Genomic DNA, 17,291 nt, shown 5'->3' with positions numbered 1-17,291 from the left:
TATTATTTTCTTTCTTTTTACATATACTTATTGTATAATGATTTTCATTGGGTTAAAATTTATTGATTTGATGATGAACTGTTGATAACACTTAAAAATAAACAAACAGATTATTATCATTGATATATACAATGTTTATGAATAATAATGATCCATTAGTGTACTCATAACTTAATCGATGAGACGATTAGTCAATATTTGTAAATACCTCTGTGATAAACTATGATGATACAAATGTGAATCCCTAAAGAAATATTAGTGAATAGTGTGTAATGTCATACATATCAAATCCTTCTTCATGGTAATGGAATTCAATTGTTCAAAATTGGGATTTAGTCACCAATTCAAGTGAATTAACATCGGGTGCATGATGCTGAGATGTATGACGGTAGTTGATAGAAAACGATGGACCCAAGATTCATTCTATTTGTCACTTACCAGCCAGGTGTATATGTAATCTTGAGATGGTACTTTATGACTTAGTATTTAATTGGTTTGTTTAGTCTACATATATGAATTGTATCAATGTTATTAATATTAAATAACTCTAATTCATAATTGTAACAGTTATCTGCTTTTTTTTTAAAAAAATGACATTCAACTGTGATCATCTTTCATTATTATGCAAGGTGTTGTGTTCCATTATAATAACTTGAAGTGAAAATATCTGTGAGATAGGTCGTGGTCTTATAACAGTCTCACTCATCACTCTGTCTCACGATATATATATACTACTTAACACTGAAATTACTGGTACATACAAGCACACATAAAACGATTATTTGAACCCTCATTTTTTTAAATAGTCCACTATCTGGTACAGTCTATAACTGGGCCCATATTTTATTAGTGTACGACCAAAATGGTAAAAAAATAACACAGAACACCTTTTTTATTATTACGCCTGTAAAATTTAAAGTATCAATTTCCTTCGATGTATTCTTATGAACGTGGGATATATATATATATTCTGAGCATATGGATAATCAACTATTTACTAAGTTTTTTATCCCTTTATGTATGTTACGTATAGATACGTTGAACCAAGTGCCCACATAAACACGGTCACATATAAATACATACGAACCGCTCATTTGAATTTCCTTTAAAATTTGTTAGCAGCATCAACAGAAGAGAGATAGTGTGTATGTGTGTGTGTGTGTGTGAGATAGAGAGAGAGAGAGAGAGAGAAAAGGAGTGAGAGCAAGAAATAGGACAAATAAAAATGTATATAAGATAGCAATTCTGATTTAAAAATTGGTCCACATCTGTTTCATATAAATAACATTGATAAAAAGGTGGAATAGAGTAATACCTCAATGACAAAGCAAGAAGAGATAAGGCAAATGAAGAGAATAGTTTAGCTGCACATATACTACGTAAAGGAAACTTCTCTCCTTTTTTGTAGCACTAATGTGATGGACGCTACTCATATGATTGCTTGAAAGTAGTATGTTTTGGAAGGCGGTCTCGAATTTTTCGACAAAGTGAGAGGTTTCAGTCAGCGAAAGTATAACATTGGCAAAATACTTAGAGACTAGACAAGAAGATGGTTCAGATGGCGGTACGCACTGAAAGATGTAAATAGACAACTGAAAGCTCTCTCTCTCTCTCTTTAAGCATCTAACCACGTAACTAATTTAGAATGATTGTCCTGTACTGCTCTTTAAATCTCTAACTAATTGAATGTAAAAATGTTTGTTTATACAACAATGCCTTTCATAAAAATACCCCATTTAGATTAAGATTGAATAAAAAATTCAGCCTCTAATCAATGGTGTCTGATTGTTTCGCTTTTTCTGTATTTTTTGTCTTATAGTTAGTTAATTCCCAAAAAACTATTCGCACTGGTGATCCCGAGTTAGATTCTTTGGTAAGTTAACTTTTTTCGCATCTGTTGCCAATCTGCTTTTTGTATATTTCTATTGAGATGTATCAGTGTACGTAAATCCAGTGATTCTGAGGGTTGGACGTTCTCAGGACGGTCTGAAAATCCTGTGTTCGAACTCTGGCGCGCTTGTAGTTGAACATTATCGAGGAGGTTGAAACTAGGGCAAAAAAACATCTAATGTTTCTCGGTTTTCACTCATACCCTGGTTGAGGTCAGTCTAATCGGGAACCCTGTAAATCAAACCAGATCTCCGTCAAACTCCCTTCAACTAAACTATGATAGTCAATCTACTAGTAATTCCAAGGTATTCTCTGAACCCTACTGAAAAGTCGTAACTGATTGATTCCGAGCATCTCGCTGTTATAATAACTGTCATCTGTGGCAGTGGACAGTTATCATACTGGACTACAAATTTTAGTATTTTTCTAAATCAATATTGGTATATTTCATTTGAAATTAGTTCTAGACGAAGTAGCATTCACTTTAACTATCGAAATGTCATCGTGAGTTACAAATAAAAGGATGAAATTGCAATGTTTGACCCTATTATGGCTGGGATTCTTGCTGGTTTATGCCTGATAATGGGACATACTGAGAGACATGATATCCAATTATCATTTATTTTGTTTATGTATACCTTTTAGACTCCTGAATGGTTAATTCTTCTTGGAATAAGACTACTCAGAGTTACTCGTTTCTTTAGTTTTAATAGTTGAATTCATGAATTGATCAAAGCTAGACTATCATTGAAAACCTGGAAGCACTGGACGGTTATCATATCCTAGTATGCGACTGCTCAACAATGCACATTCACGATCCTGTATATGGGACTCGAATTCGACATATTAGATCTCGTGCGAGAACACTTAACCTGTAGATCACTGAGCCGGCTAGTATCGAACAATGTTAATGTTTCACTTCAATCGATTCATGATCTTACATAACCCTTCATCCATTTTCTGAGTTAAATAACTGTCTCATACACGACATGGATTGGAGTACACTGATTAAGGCTTCTCAATAAAACTATGAAACTAGTCACATGATTATTATTATCAGAATTGATATTTGTGAAGATTGTAGTAATTGTAATAGTTGAATTCATGAATCGATTTAAGCTAGACCACCATTGTAAACCTTGAAGCACTAGACTATAAATAATACAAATGTAAACTAGACATCCATATAGATATAATCGATCACGTTTTCTCATATTGGCGCCATGTTATTAAACATCTACACTTTATTTCCCTTGAAGAACAAAAAAAAAGTTACAAATAATGAATTTGTAAATTCATTTCAAAATTTTTTTTTAATTTTTGCATAGAAAAAAGGACAAGATAACCGTTTTTTTTCTTTTTGCAACTATATGTATTTGTAAAACTGTGTATGTGTTGTTAACTGATATTTAAAGAGGGGGAGAGGGAGTATGTGTGCTTGTGTATGTATATTATACATACGTACACATACACGTATACATACGTGCACACATACACATATTTGGCATAGGTTAATTAATTCCAATAAATTTTCATTCTGATTACACCTATTCGAGAGAAAAAAGCAACAAAAAAACACAAATCAATTCTGGCATATCTCGTTATTTTTTATACTCACATCTAAGTAATATGATCTAAGAATGTTTCTACAACAACAACAACCTCATATATCATATTTTTCTCCTCAATTAGACTTTTACCTTTTTTCTTTCTTTCTATGTTTTGTATATTAGATTGTTGTTATTCCTGTCATGATTATCACACATTCAAGTGTGTGAAATGTACACATACACACACATATGCACAAATATTCTGAATGAAATTTATTTTGTAAAATTAATTGTTTAATATTCTACCATAATCAGTCAACCATCCCAACAACCACCCATCCACCCAACACATGCATACTTATTTTTCATCATCTTTTCTTTTTTGGCTTTAAAACAACATTTAGATAATCCAAGCTATTCAAGTTCTCCGATTTCATCTTCTTGAAATAGAAAAAGTAAGTGATATGTGTGGTGTGATTTATTTATTTGTTAATTGATTGATTTAGTCTATCTAATTACAATGCTATTTGTTTATTTGACATTTTATCTTTGATCTCTGTATATTTTCATTCCCAACCGTTACTGAATCCCTTGATGTGGTGGTTAGACTTTTCTATCGTGATGAATTAATCGAGCTATACTGGCTAGAACAATCGTTCCTCAAGGTCCTACCATGCCAGATAGGTTGGTTGAAGAGCGCTAAGACTAAAATCAGTAAACACAAAGTTCGAGGAAGAACTCTTACTGCTGATTGTACAGAGATGTGATGGCAGTAAGGTGCTTCCTTCAGATAATCAGCATAAAAGCGATGCTGCCTTCCCACAAGGATGTATGTGGTTAGAAAAAGTCGACCCCAAAAATTGCACACCTCATCTTATCTTACGGATTTCCGTCTCCGGAGGTAAGGTCCCAACAAGTACGGAGCTAACACGAAAATTACCAAAGGTTGTATGTGACTGTCCTCAAGCACTGATCCCTTAGGTACTGCAGTCACACTGTCAGGTCACTAAGATCAACTCTAACACAATTTCCTTTTCGAGTACCTCTAGAGGAACCCTTTTACGGTGTTAATTGCCGGGAAGTGAAATCTGCCTTCATACTCAAGACTGATTGATATTTTCATTTTACTCAGTTGTAAAATCATTGCATAGAAATACGATATCCTATGATCAGTTCTGATCAGTTAATAATTGACTTTAAATTATATCATCATCCATTATTGTGAGATGATATCATCTTTTGCGAACTTTAGATTATGAACCAAAAGTTAAGTAGTAGCTTTATAGAGGTAATAGCATCTGACTGACTTTCGACCAGTATGTTATACAATCAAATCCTATTTCACTTAGTTCGATTTAGACTGATTTTAGTGTTGCTAGACCATGCATACAATCAGTCAAGATCTAAGTTGAATACATAAACATATACCATAATAATATTAATTACTAAGAGAGAGAAAATTGCATGATCCTTAAATTATGTTCCAAAGTCACTGAAGTAAGTATCGAGTTCTCTAAGGTACGTTTAAAAACACTACCCTACATTTCGCCACGTGTAGTGTTGTGATCATCCACTGTTAAACAGTAGTGACCCAGAAAAATAGGACAAAACAACTGTTCAATGTTTACCGATTTTCAATAGTCCCCCCAGCCAATATTGATATGTGATGAAAGTAAGTTTTGAATTGAAGTAAATCATCACAAAGCACACTGTTTATTTCAGTAATGGTTCGTACCTTACTGTTATTAATATTCAGGACTGTAATTGATCAATCTCTGTTGTTAAATTGGCATCCTTAGAAAATCGCCTCAGTATAACGTTAAGTAGCAGGTTTTAGTAATACGTGATCTGTGGTTAGCAGAAAACTCTAGGAAGATCGTTTTGTTTACACTCATGTTTATCACTGAAATCCAGGTACATTCACCTGACAAGTCCCGAATAGAATTAAATGCATGACGTGGATTCCATTATTGTGATGAAAACCCAAACTCTAAGTCCTAACCCTGACGTCCGATTGTAAATCTTAATCTTAATTCCTCACACTAATTTATAGCTCTTATTTAGCCGTAGCAAGTAATTGGACATTCTCAAATTCACTTAACCCTCGCTCAAATATCGTACACAAATTATAGACCCATCATCAGGTTCAATCTATGATGAAAACTATGAAATTCAACAATCCCCGCAAATCCTATATACTTTATATGATATATTACTTGTTACTTACACCTGTCACCTCCTCGTGGAAGAGCATATATCGCCCTCCACCATTCTCTATCCAACTATGTCCTGGGCAATCCTTTCCTGTTGGTTCCAGTTATATTTATCATTTTCATGTCTCCTTCCAGTTCTCGACACAGTGTGTTCTTTGGTCTTCCTCTTTTTCGTTTCCCTTCAGGATTCCAAGTTAGAGTTTGACTCGTGATGCAATTTGATGATTTCCGTAATGTATGCCCTATCCACTTCCAACGTTTTTTCGCGATTTCCTCTTCAGATGGGACCTGATTTGTTCTTTGCCGTAATAGGCTATTGTTGATGATATCCGACCAACAGACATTCAGTATCATACGTAGACAACAGTTTATAGATACTTGTATTTTGCTGATGATAGTTCTAGTAGTTTTCTAAGTTTCAGCTCCATGCACTTGACGTTCATATTGAAGATTTCAACTTGGGTGTTGGTTGACAGTAAGGTGTTTTGAGTTCCATATATTCTTCAACTGTATGAATGCTGCTTTTACTTTGCCAATTCCTGCCTTTACGTCTGCATAGGATCCTCCTTATTTATCGATGACGCTTCCCAGGTACATGAAAGATTCCACCTCTTCCAGCGTTTCTTCATGAAGTATGATTGGGTTGTATAAATAAATAAATCAATAATAGATGATAAAGTATTTTTATCATAAACAAGTATTATTTATAAATTTTTGATTTACGTTCTAATGTGTTCTTCATATATATATAAATATATATATTTATATAATATGTATATATCTTTAATTATTACTCAATTTAATATAGGTTCATGAACTCTGTGATAACTTCTGTTCTCGTTATATAACATGTTTACGAGGTAAAATGCCGATTGATTTAGTAATTGAAGATAGAGATTCTGCTGGATCAACTGGTTCGGGTAATAGTCCACAACCTGTTAATTGTTCAATGAATCAATCAATAATTAATTCAAATACATCGTTAGGGTTACAACATGGAAATCTTCCCAGTGGTCATTCTACAACAACAACACCAACAACGAATCTGTTTAATAATTTAATTGATGATTCAAATGGAGGATTGAATATGCAACATAATTTATCTCATCCAAATATTGGAAATTTTGCAAATAATAATAATAATAATAATAATAATCAGCATCATTCAGGATTTCATGGCGATCCAGCAGCTGCCTACGCGGCAGTTGCTGCCGCTGCTGCAGCATCGTCTGTAACACAAATGGGTGGATTATTAGGATTGGGCGGTATGTATCCATGTTCGAATTTACCTGCTGGATCCAGTAATGCATTCCATTCAATGTTTGGAGGTGGTGGTAGTGGTGGTGATCCACGATATAATCCTAATCCGCATAATTCCCCAATGTCTGGTTTTTCAGACTCTTCAAGTTATTACGCACAACAACAACAATTACATCATAATCACCATCAACAGCAACTCCATCCACATCATGGTAATCATTCAAACTATCCTGGATTGTATTCAAATCCATCGGGGTTTGGAGGTGGTAGTGAACTTAGACCACCACATCTTGGTTCACCTTATACAAATCATCCATCTGGGTTATCAGGCAATTTTAATAATAATACTAATAATAATTCACAAAATTTTATCGGACATTTACCAAGCGGGCATGGTGGAACAAATTTAACAGGATTTGGTCAACATCAATTATCTGCAGATGCATTATCATCATCTTCATCATCTGGAATGGTCGGACGATCAAAAGTGAGTGATTAATTGCAAAAAAGTGTAATATTTATTTTGAATAATGAAAAAATATATATATATACTTGTACCGATTTGTGTATGTATCTAATCAAAATATAATAACTTTGTATAGTTATATTTTCAATTTGATTTATGCGTAAAATGTAAACTGTGCAATGAGACATTTTCGTTAATCGTTACTTACTTACTTTCTGGTTAGCGTTCTTTTACCGAGTTAGTTTTCTACGGGATGGGGTTGCTAACCGCATGTCCAACCCTCCTCCTTTATCCGGGTTTGGGACCGGCAGCAGCCCCAGAGGGGCTCCAGGCGGACAAATGTAACTTTCAACTAATCGTGTATAGACTTTATTGGTATTAATTCATTTTAGTCCTAAGAACAACTTATTGTATTAGTTATCAGTTCATTGACCATCTGCCTATACGATATAAGCTTAAAATCGTTTATAGATACCGCTTTTACAAATTCTAGAGAACATTGTTATCTTTTTTTGAATTACATTTCTTCATCTGAAATAATAAATATTCTAACATTAAGAACGAATAATAATAATACGATAATGTGTTATATCTACATTATAATGTTGTTCACGGATAAATTCACTTGATGCTGTTTACTTGTATCTTCCCATTGTTATTTAAAATTGCAATTGATTAGTCTCTCATATGTGTATCCTGTGTGGACTGCCTAAATATTGCCTTAATTCACAAGCTTTATAAACAACGATTATTAGTGGTTAACAATGGAATCCAGTACGCGTGTTGCCAATCAGAGGCTGATCAACTGCAATCCTAAATAGCAATAGAAAGATACAAGTTGACAACATCAAGTGAATTTAAAATTTCACCCCATTACATAAACAGGTAGCTATCAGGATTCAGTAGAGATAAGTGGATAATGCGGTGGTGTTTGTGTTCGAGTCCCGGGGTGAACATCAACTCTGACGAGTCCCAAATAAGATGAAACGCACGTCCTAGATTCCACTACTAACTACTATTTATCTTTGTTTATTAACGGACAGTTTAACTTCATATTGTCCAATATTCAATAATACTATTCAAGTTCCAAACATAATTTAGGAAATATCATTTTTTTTTAAAAAAAGAAGTACAATTAATCAACTTTTAAGGGAAAATTAATTTTCGTTCCTACAGAAACCATACATAATTATTACTTGTACATTAAAGGGGGGGAGAGGGTTACAAGATATTGATCTATTGAAATAGATTATTGTGAATAGGTTTTTTCTCTTTACTTTAAAATTTTGAAGTATTTTGGGTAAATTCTAAGAAAATTACCGAAAGACTTTAAGGTTATGAAGCGGTTTAACTAATCAAAAACAAAAGAATGGACTGTGAAGTGATTCGCTAAGTATATGTTCATCTTACATGAATTAATAAGACATTTTTTTGTAAGTTAGTTAGGAGTTCTTAAACATCTAGCCTATACTACTATATTCCTTCTTCTAAGGCTGTCACATAAATGTTTTCTTAAACATTTTAACAGTTTGCAAGTGATTTATAGGATTACACTAGTTTAATTATCAGACTGGATAATTTCATTTTTTAAAATTGTAAACGGTCGTTAAATGGAAAACTGTTACAAACTAGGGAGTTATGTTGATAAGTGAAGAATACTATTTGTTTGGAATTAGTTTGATGATTACAATCATTGTTTGGAGATATAGTTCAGATATGGTATAGAACTGATCAGAAAATGATGCAAATGGATTTACTCTTTAACTTTCTTTCACAAAGTGTTTCCTTTCATTTAGTTTCTTCAAAATGGACTCATAATGATTATCAATATAGACATTAATACCATTGGATGCCAGCTCAGTGGTCCAGTAGGTTAAGCATTCGCGCGCGAAACTGAGGGCTCTGTGTTCGAACCCCGCGAGCGGGATTGTGAATGCGCACTGCTGAGGAGTCCCACAATAGGACGAATCGGCCATCCAGCACTTCCAGGTTTTCAGTTGTGGTGGTCTAACATCAATCCGTTCATGATCTTAATCAAAAATCATAATGATTAGTCTTTTTCATTATGGTCATTAATAAGATTATTTAGTTTCCTTTGGTATTCATCTTATTAGTTACGTCTCGTTGTATTGATGTGATAGGCAAAGTTGGATTAACTCACGTTTGTATTAATTTCTACACCGTTTATGACCGACTAACAAAACACGGAATACCTAGTTGATCTTTGATTTGAAACCATTTAATAATGTATATTGACAACTATATACTTGATGAACATGACACCATTCAGACAATTAGGTTAATATTCACTTACTCATATTCACAAATTTATAAAATTTATGATGTATTGTTAAGTACTTGGAGGCTGTTGATAGGAATTTAGTTAAGACGCATTAACAATAAATATATTCCCTATTTTTTTTTCATTTAATGTTATCAGTATACTATTCCCTAACTTCCGATTTGATCGACTCCATATTCATGTACGAGTAGAATACATCCAATGAATAACAAACTATATGAAATAACAAAATTTTCATGAATTGAATTCATTTTGAATATTTACAATAATTCATAGTCTTATATTAGGACGAAACGGCTGTTTAGTGCTTTCAGGTTTTCGATGATGATCTAACGTTAATCGATTCATGATCCTAATCAAAAACTTGATAATCTCCACAATCCCATACTGATAATAATTCGTAGTTAACACTTTATTTAATACTTATTATCTATGTAAATAACTATTGATGATCATTTACATTCATTCAATGATTAATCAATCAATCATATCATATCGATTTGATTAGTATTGATTGATAGGTTTGATGTAAATAAATGAATATTCTGAAAGGAAATTTCAAAAAAAAAAATTGTCGGGACACTTTCATCTTTCAAGATTGTTCTTTCTTCTTCTTCTTCTTCTTCTTCTTCTTCTTCTTCTACAACAGTATATGTTTTCTTTCTTCTAGTTTACTGATAGTAATCAGTCGATCAATCCACATACTGTTCATATAATAGAGTCTTTTATATTTCTCTTTTGATGAAACTAACAATAATCAACAAATAAACAGGAATAATATAATATAATTAGATCAAATAGGGCGCGAAAAAATATTATTGGTATAACATACTACTTTAATTGTCAATATTCTACCTATATACATAGATACTTATTTCTATGTATCTTCAATGGTAATAATCATCCATGTCAATTTGTCTATCTATGTGTGTATGTGTATTAGCTAATAGTGGGTGCCTTAAAGTATTTTAATGATATTGATAATGAACGGAATAAAAGATAACTAAAAGTAAGAATGGATATGATAACAAGATCAAAAAAGAAAATATATGACGGTATTTTCTTTTGTACTCGACTAAACAAAAATAAAACATTTTTCAAGTGGGGGGGGGAGCAGGTGATTTAAAAATAAAAGTGTAGTGTATAGAAAACTGTTTGATGATCTTTTGTTTTGTTTTCTTTTGTTCACTATTGTTTTTTTTCTTTCAACTTTTATTTTGATAAATAATACCGGACGATAAAATGACAAATAGGCGGAATAAATAAATGAATGAATGAATATCAGTGAGTTAGTGAATAAGTAGCAAATTGAAGAAAACAGTCCATCGAACGATTTGTACATTGTTGTTAATATTTTAACTGATCATTATCATCATCATCATAATGATAATAATAGTGATAATAGCAAACTTCAATAGATAACATGAATCTACGGCATATTAATCTCTCCATCTCTCTCTCTCTCTATCATATACATACACATACACAATTGTAGACAAGAATTTGTGTCTAGTTATAGAGTTAGAGAGAAGTAACTGTCTATCATTTGTCGGCAGTATTACTAAAGATGACCTTTTCATTAGGATTGTTATTGTTGTTTTCTTTTCAAAGATGATACGATTATTAATCATATGGTATTTATCTTGATTGTACTTTCTTTTATTCTGTATATCAATTTCTTTTCTAATAATAAATATACATTTTATAAGTGTAACTATAAGTAAATAATTCTTTAATAAAAGGAGTATTTCAGTAGTATATATTAGTTGATGAACAAAACAGTTTCAATTATCTTATGGAAGTTCTAATGTTTAGTATAGTTTCACTACTTTGTAGTCCATTCAATTATTGTCCCAAATATTAGTGACCGGAAACAATGTCATCAATATTCATCTTGATGATTTAGTGTGATGATCAAATTATGAATCAGAAACCGGTGAATCAATCATTACTGAGTATAGGAGAATATCAATGTGTTCCATTATTGTTTTAATCTTTATAATCTTTATTGTAAAGGTTGACACAATCGATAAGAACTCATTTGATTAGTGAATTACCTTAATAAATAACTAATAGCATTTCATGAATTACTCAAGAGGTTTTTATGAGTTTAAAAGTAGTCTTCCACATAAACTAGAGAATAGTGAAGACTTATATTTTCATAGTTTGTGAATCTTAAATAGTATGTAAAAGTGACAACATATCAGATTGAGATCATGAGTCAATTGAAGCTAGACCATCATGGAAAACTTGGAAACACTGGACGGCCGTTTCTTTCTATATTGGGACTCCTCCAAAGAGGTATTTCCTGAAGTTCAAGTGAGAAACAGTGACCAGTGGAGTTCAACCGAGTCTGTTGTGAGATAATAATTCACTGAAGACAATGGTGGATGTGTTGCTCAATTTCGTGGACTGGTTGAAGTTATACATTAATACCGTCGGATGCCCACTCAGTGGTCTAGAGGTTAAGCGCTCGCGCACGAAACCGATAAGTCCTGGATTCGAATCTCGCGCGGCGGGATCGCCGGTATGCACTGATGAGGATCCTTGTGCCGTCCAATGTTTCCTGATTTACCATGGTAGTCTAGTTTCAATTGACTCATGATCTCACCTATTAAAAACCTCTTCTGATTGTATTTTTTATCATAAATTATCCGAACATTAATTATTAATTATCACTATCGGTAATAAAAAAAAGAAGAGAAAAACTCTTTGATGATTGATTATTATTTTGAACTCATTTTAAAGTATTTCATTAAGAGATTCATTAATTCATGATTATTTAATGACATGTGAATTCAATTTTGAAAGTGATGAACTCGATTCCGATCAATTTACGTTGTTTTTTTATCATTTTAAATAGGTTAAATTTAAATGAGTAACTAGGTAACATATTTTCATCTTCAATCTTTAAATAAATCGAAGTTGATGGGTATGATGAGAAATATTTATTGATTTAATGCGTTAGTTACACTTATTATAGATTGATCTTAAGGGGTATTAGACAATAGTTTCATTCTAGAGTGTAACTCTACAATGTAGGACTTATTCGTGATAATATAAGTGATCCAACCCGTAACATTCATGTCCGATTGAGAACGTTTATCTATTATAATCACTGGATTCGTGTTCAGTGGTACAATTCATACTTTAATCTAATTGTGATATAAAAGAATGATTATCCAAAACAACTTGTGATGATCGTTTCCTTATCAATAAGTGTAAACTTCATTAGTTTGTTTCTTAACAAAAATGCCTGTCAACTAAATTAGTGAACGAGATTATTCAGTATTAATGAAGCAGATAAATTTCGGTTCGAAAGTGATTTTACTCACTTCACTTGTGAGGACCCACTAGTTCTTGTACACATAAAAAGAGTATATCACAAAACAGGAAAAGCAGTGATTCCTTATAGATCTTAGATAACGAACTGGTCTTAGTTAAATGACCGTTAAAAACATGTGATCACCAGACGGCCATTTTGTTCTAGTATGGGACTCCTCAGAAGTGAGTATCTACGATTTCAAATTCAGTAATTGAACCCAAGACCTTCGGTCTCACATGCCAACTCGACCTCTAGACTATTGTAATAGTATTCAACTGTGTTAATCCATTACTACAATCATTTTGCAATATTTGGCAAGCGTCTCTCATCGTCTATAGTGGATGACTGTCTCACATGCGATGTCATTTCATGAATAAAAATCTTTGGAAGTCCTGTAATTTCCACAAAACCATTTACTTCCAAACTCTACATGGTAAATCTATCACCGCACCAATGACAGTACTGAATATTTAGTTTTATCCTATTTGTATGAAACTCCTTAACCAAAACAATCAGTCATTAAACTATTACATACTTATTTGCAATGCAAATAATTATCTTTTTGAAATTACTTCAATTATTCTAAAACTCGCTGTTATTTGGATTAGTCTTGTTTTTCATTGAAATTATGAATCGATGCAAGTTAGGTCACCACTGAATACCTAGAATCACTGGACAGCCGTTTCATCCTAGTGTGTGTGTGTGTGTGCATTCACGACCCCTCACGTGGGGCTTGAACTCGGGACCTTCGGTCTCGCGCACATTTGATGATTTCAAAAAAAAAAATTATTATCATATCCATTTCAATCTGCAATGTAAACAATCTTCATAAATCTCTAATCTTACAATATAAGATAAATATATTTGTGTTATATATGAATGTAGTCATTCATTTTCAATCCTTAGATTACACACTGCTTGCATTATTCAATTTCATTTAATCTAAGTAGTTGTGTGTAATAATAATAAAAATTCTTATGCTTAAAAGAAAATCAGACTTAACGTTTGATTACTGGGTCGGATTTAAGTTGATAGTTAGATATAAAATTGTCTGTTATGGAGTTAATATACATGGTAACAGCCTACTTTGAGTGATTATCATAATTGTAGTGAAATATATAAGATAATTATTATAAGCATTCAATTATAGATTTACTTTACGGTTTGTTTAATTAAGATAAAACCACTGAATGTCTGGAATACTAGATTTAGAAAGCTGGATCAATTTGTACGCTTACAAATCTCTTCTATTAAGTGAATTGATTAAAACATATACATACTCAAAATCGTGATCTGTAATGTTTACTACTTGATATGAATGTTGTAGTAGTCGATCCTAATGAGTAGAAAGTGTTTTCTTTTTTAACGGAACCATAGTCCGAACACACAGATATTAGATCTAAGTTATTCAGGACAAATGATTTGACATTGACCACTTAATATATTGACCCATTTAAATTGTACACAAAGTTGTAAAATTGTTCGTTCCTTTTCCTAAAGATAGCTACCTTTTCTCAAGAAGATTTATTGACAACAAACAACTGAGTATTGAACAGTTATTCCATCCATGTTTGATATTCATCAAATGTGATCATCTATAATTTCATACACAATACAATTCAATCACAGTATTGAAATTCAATGATGTGAATTTTCAAAATTCAGTTCACTTGTAAAATAATATGATCAACTTTTTAGTATCATTGTGTCAATAACTACTATCATTGATCTATAATGGAAAATCACCTTTTCTTGTATAGGACATTTCATTAGATTGTATGTATATATGGGAACAGTGACTGATCAGTAGTAATTTTGAGTATTAACAATCTCTTCTAAAATACTCTACTATTATCAGAAGGGGTTTGTGGAGATTTTTAGAAATTTTCACAGATTGAAATCATGAGTCAGTTGAAGCTAGACCACCATTGAAAACCTGGAAGCACTGGACGGCCGTTTCGTCCTAGTATGGGACTCTTCAGCGGTGCGCATCCACGATCCCGCACCACGCGGGGCTCGAACCCAGGGCCTACTGGCTTCGCGCGCGAGCACCTAACCGTTAGACCACTGAGCCGGCATCCAACGGTGTTAATGTCTAACTTCAACCAATCCACGAAGTTGCGCCACCATATACCATTGTCTTCAGTGAGTTACTATCTTACAACAGACCTGGTTGTACTCCACTGGTAGCAACTTCCCACTAGAACTCCAGGAGTATATCTTGAAGTCAGTCACTAGTGAGCAGATGATTATTATCAGAAGGGGTTTGTGGAGATTTTTAGAAATTTTCACAGATTGAAACCCAATGCTTCCAGGTTTTCAATGGTGGTCTAGCTTCAACTGACTCATGATTTCAATCTGTGAAAATACTCTACTATTGTTTAACATTATACTTGTATACTATAAACACGAATATTTTAAATATATATATATATATATATATATATAGCAGTCTTAATCAAAATCATGTATAGTGTTTTTCATAGTGTACCATTGTCAATAGTATATACATATAAAGATTAGTATCCTTGTTCATTTAATCAGTTATAAGTTTAGTTATTAATCATTTGTTATCAACATGTATATGTAATTAAGGTCCTGCTTTTAAATAATATATATATATATATATATATATATATATATCAAGATAGTTGCTAAGATAATATTGTCTACTGACCTTAATGAATATTATTAAGAGTTTAAATATTTCAACTTGTCACTGTTTCGTGTTTTAACCATATCAAACATCGTTCCCCAATATCCATATATTGAACCATAGCAACAGTAATAACGATACTAACAATAATAATAACAATACTATTAATGAATAATAATAATAATAGTGACCATAATTATGATGGTTAGATCATGTTCTACGATTGTTCAATATCATACTTTCAACTTGTCATTGTTGTTATGACCATTTACTGTAGTAGAGATTGTATATATATCTATCTATACCTCAATGTGTTTGCCAAGATATAAATATATAAAACTTAACATTTATGATAATATTAAAAGTAGGGATATTTAGATGTTTATAAGCATAAATTGTTGTATTATTAGGCAGAACATGTGATCTATTCTGTTCAACTATTCTTGTTGTCGGGATGGTGGTGAGGTGTGTTTTTATGCATAATATACTGGGATCTTATCTGATGGTATGAATGAATATTTATTGGTAATTAGGTCGTTCATCAAAAAGTGTGATTGTTATTTTTCATTATGCCTTTGAGATACTATACAGGATAAACGTGAACACAGATACGGAAGGATATACATATAATAAATATTACTTTATGAATGCGTATAAACACCTGTGTTACCGAGGTCTAAATGCTTCATGTCAACTTCCTGTGATCATTTAATTTATTCCTACAAAAAGAAAAGAAGTTTAAGTAGTGTGTATTTATAATTGTCTAAAATCTTTATTATGTTAGTAAGAAGCAATTTAGCTATCAAGGTTCTTTCTGTAAAGAATAACCTTGATGAAGTTCTTTTAATTCATATTTCCACAATAATATTTGCTGTTACCCGATTGATTGTCTTCACTTTCAGTTTGCCCTAACCTGATAAAACCTCAAAGTCATTTCTTGTTACTTATAAAAACAGAGTTGTTCCGTTTTAAATATGACTTCTGTACGAAATATTAAATTATCCTGACAGTCCCTCCTTCTCTGTAAGCGTTATAATGTTGTTATGTGACAGATTTCTGGTTTATTCGAATTTCTATACATTGAATCGTATTTGAAGAAGTTTCAAACGTTACTTACTGTGATTAACTCAGATACCCCAATGCCTAAATTATTCTTGTCGAAATTAAACACAAATACAACTTGATCTAACATTTACCGACGTAATATTTTCAAGATGTTATTGAATTGTTATTTGATACATTGGATTGAATCATCATCGAATAGGATTGACTCGAATTTTTCAACAGAATACTTTCAATATATATTAAAGATTTTTGATTGAGATCATGAACCGATTGATGTTAGACCACCATTGAAAACCTGGAAGTGCTGGACGGCCGTTTGTTCCTATTGTGACTCCTCAGCAGTGCGTATCCACGACTTCATGTGCTCACTGATGACTAGCTTCGTGAGAAAATTCTCGGAGTTCTGGTGAGAAGCCGTGACCAGTGGAGCTAATCCGTGTCCGGTAGAAACAGGTGTCTATCTCAGTACGATGGAAGATGGTCGCGCAGTTTCGTGGATTGGTTGGGGTTAGACATTAACACCATTGGATGTCGGCCCAGTGGTTCAGTAGGTTAAGCGTTCGC

At 32.5% G+C, this 17,291-nt stretch overlaps 1 protein-coding gene across 1 annotated transcript in view; it reads left to right on the top strand.

The window, feature by feature from the left end:
* MEIS2 (Homeobox protein Meis2) overlaps window positions 1-17,291 on the top strand; it is an 83,878-nt gene that overhangs the window by 42,186 nt on the left and 24,401 nt on the right. The window contains exons 4-6 of the mRNA XM_051214170.1: window positions 1,820-1,873; window positions 3,845-3,895; window positions 6,462-7,400. Of these exons, the coding sequence (XP_051067321.1) occupies window positions 1,820-1,873; window positions 3,845-3,895; window positions 6,462-7,400 (1,044 nt within the window). The remainder of the gene's footprint in view (window positions 1-1,819; window positions 1,874-3,844; window positions 3,896-6,461; window positions 7,401-17,291) is intronic.

Source organism: Schistosoma haematobium, chromosome 2 (genome assembly GCF_000699445.3).
Source record: "Schistosoma haematobium chromosome 2, whole genome shotgun sequence".
In the NCBI taxonomy this organism is placed as follows: domain Eukaryota; kingdom Metazoa; phylum Platyhelminthes; class Trematoda; order Strigeidida; family Schistosomatidae; genus Schistosoma; species Schistosoma haematobium.
This window is presented reverse-complemented; position numbering and strand designations above follow the sequence as displayed.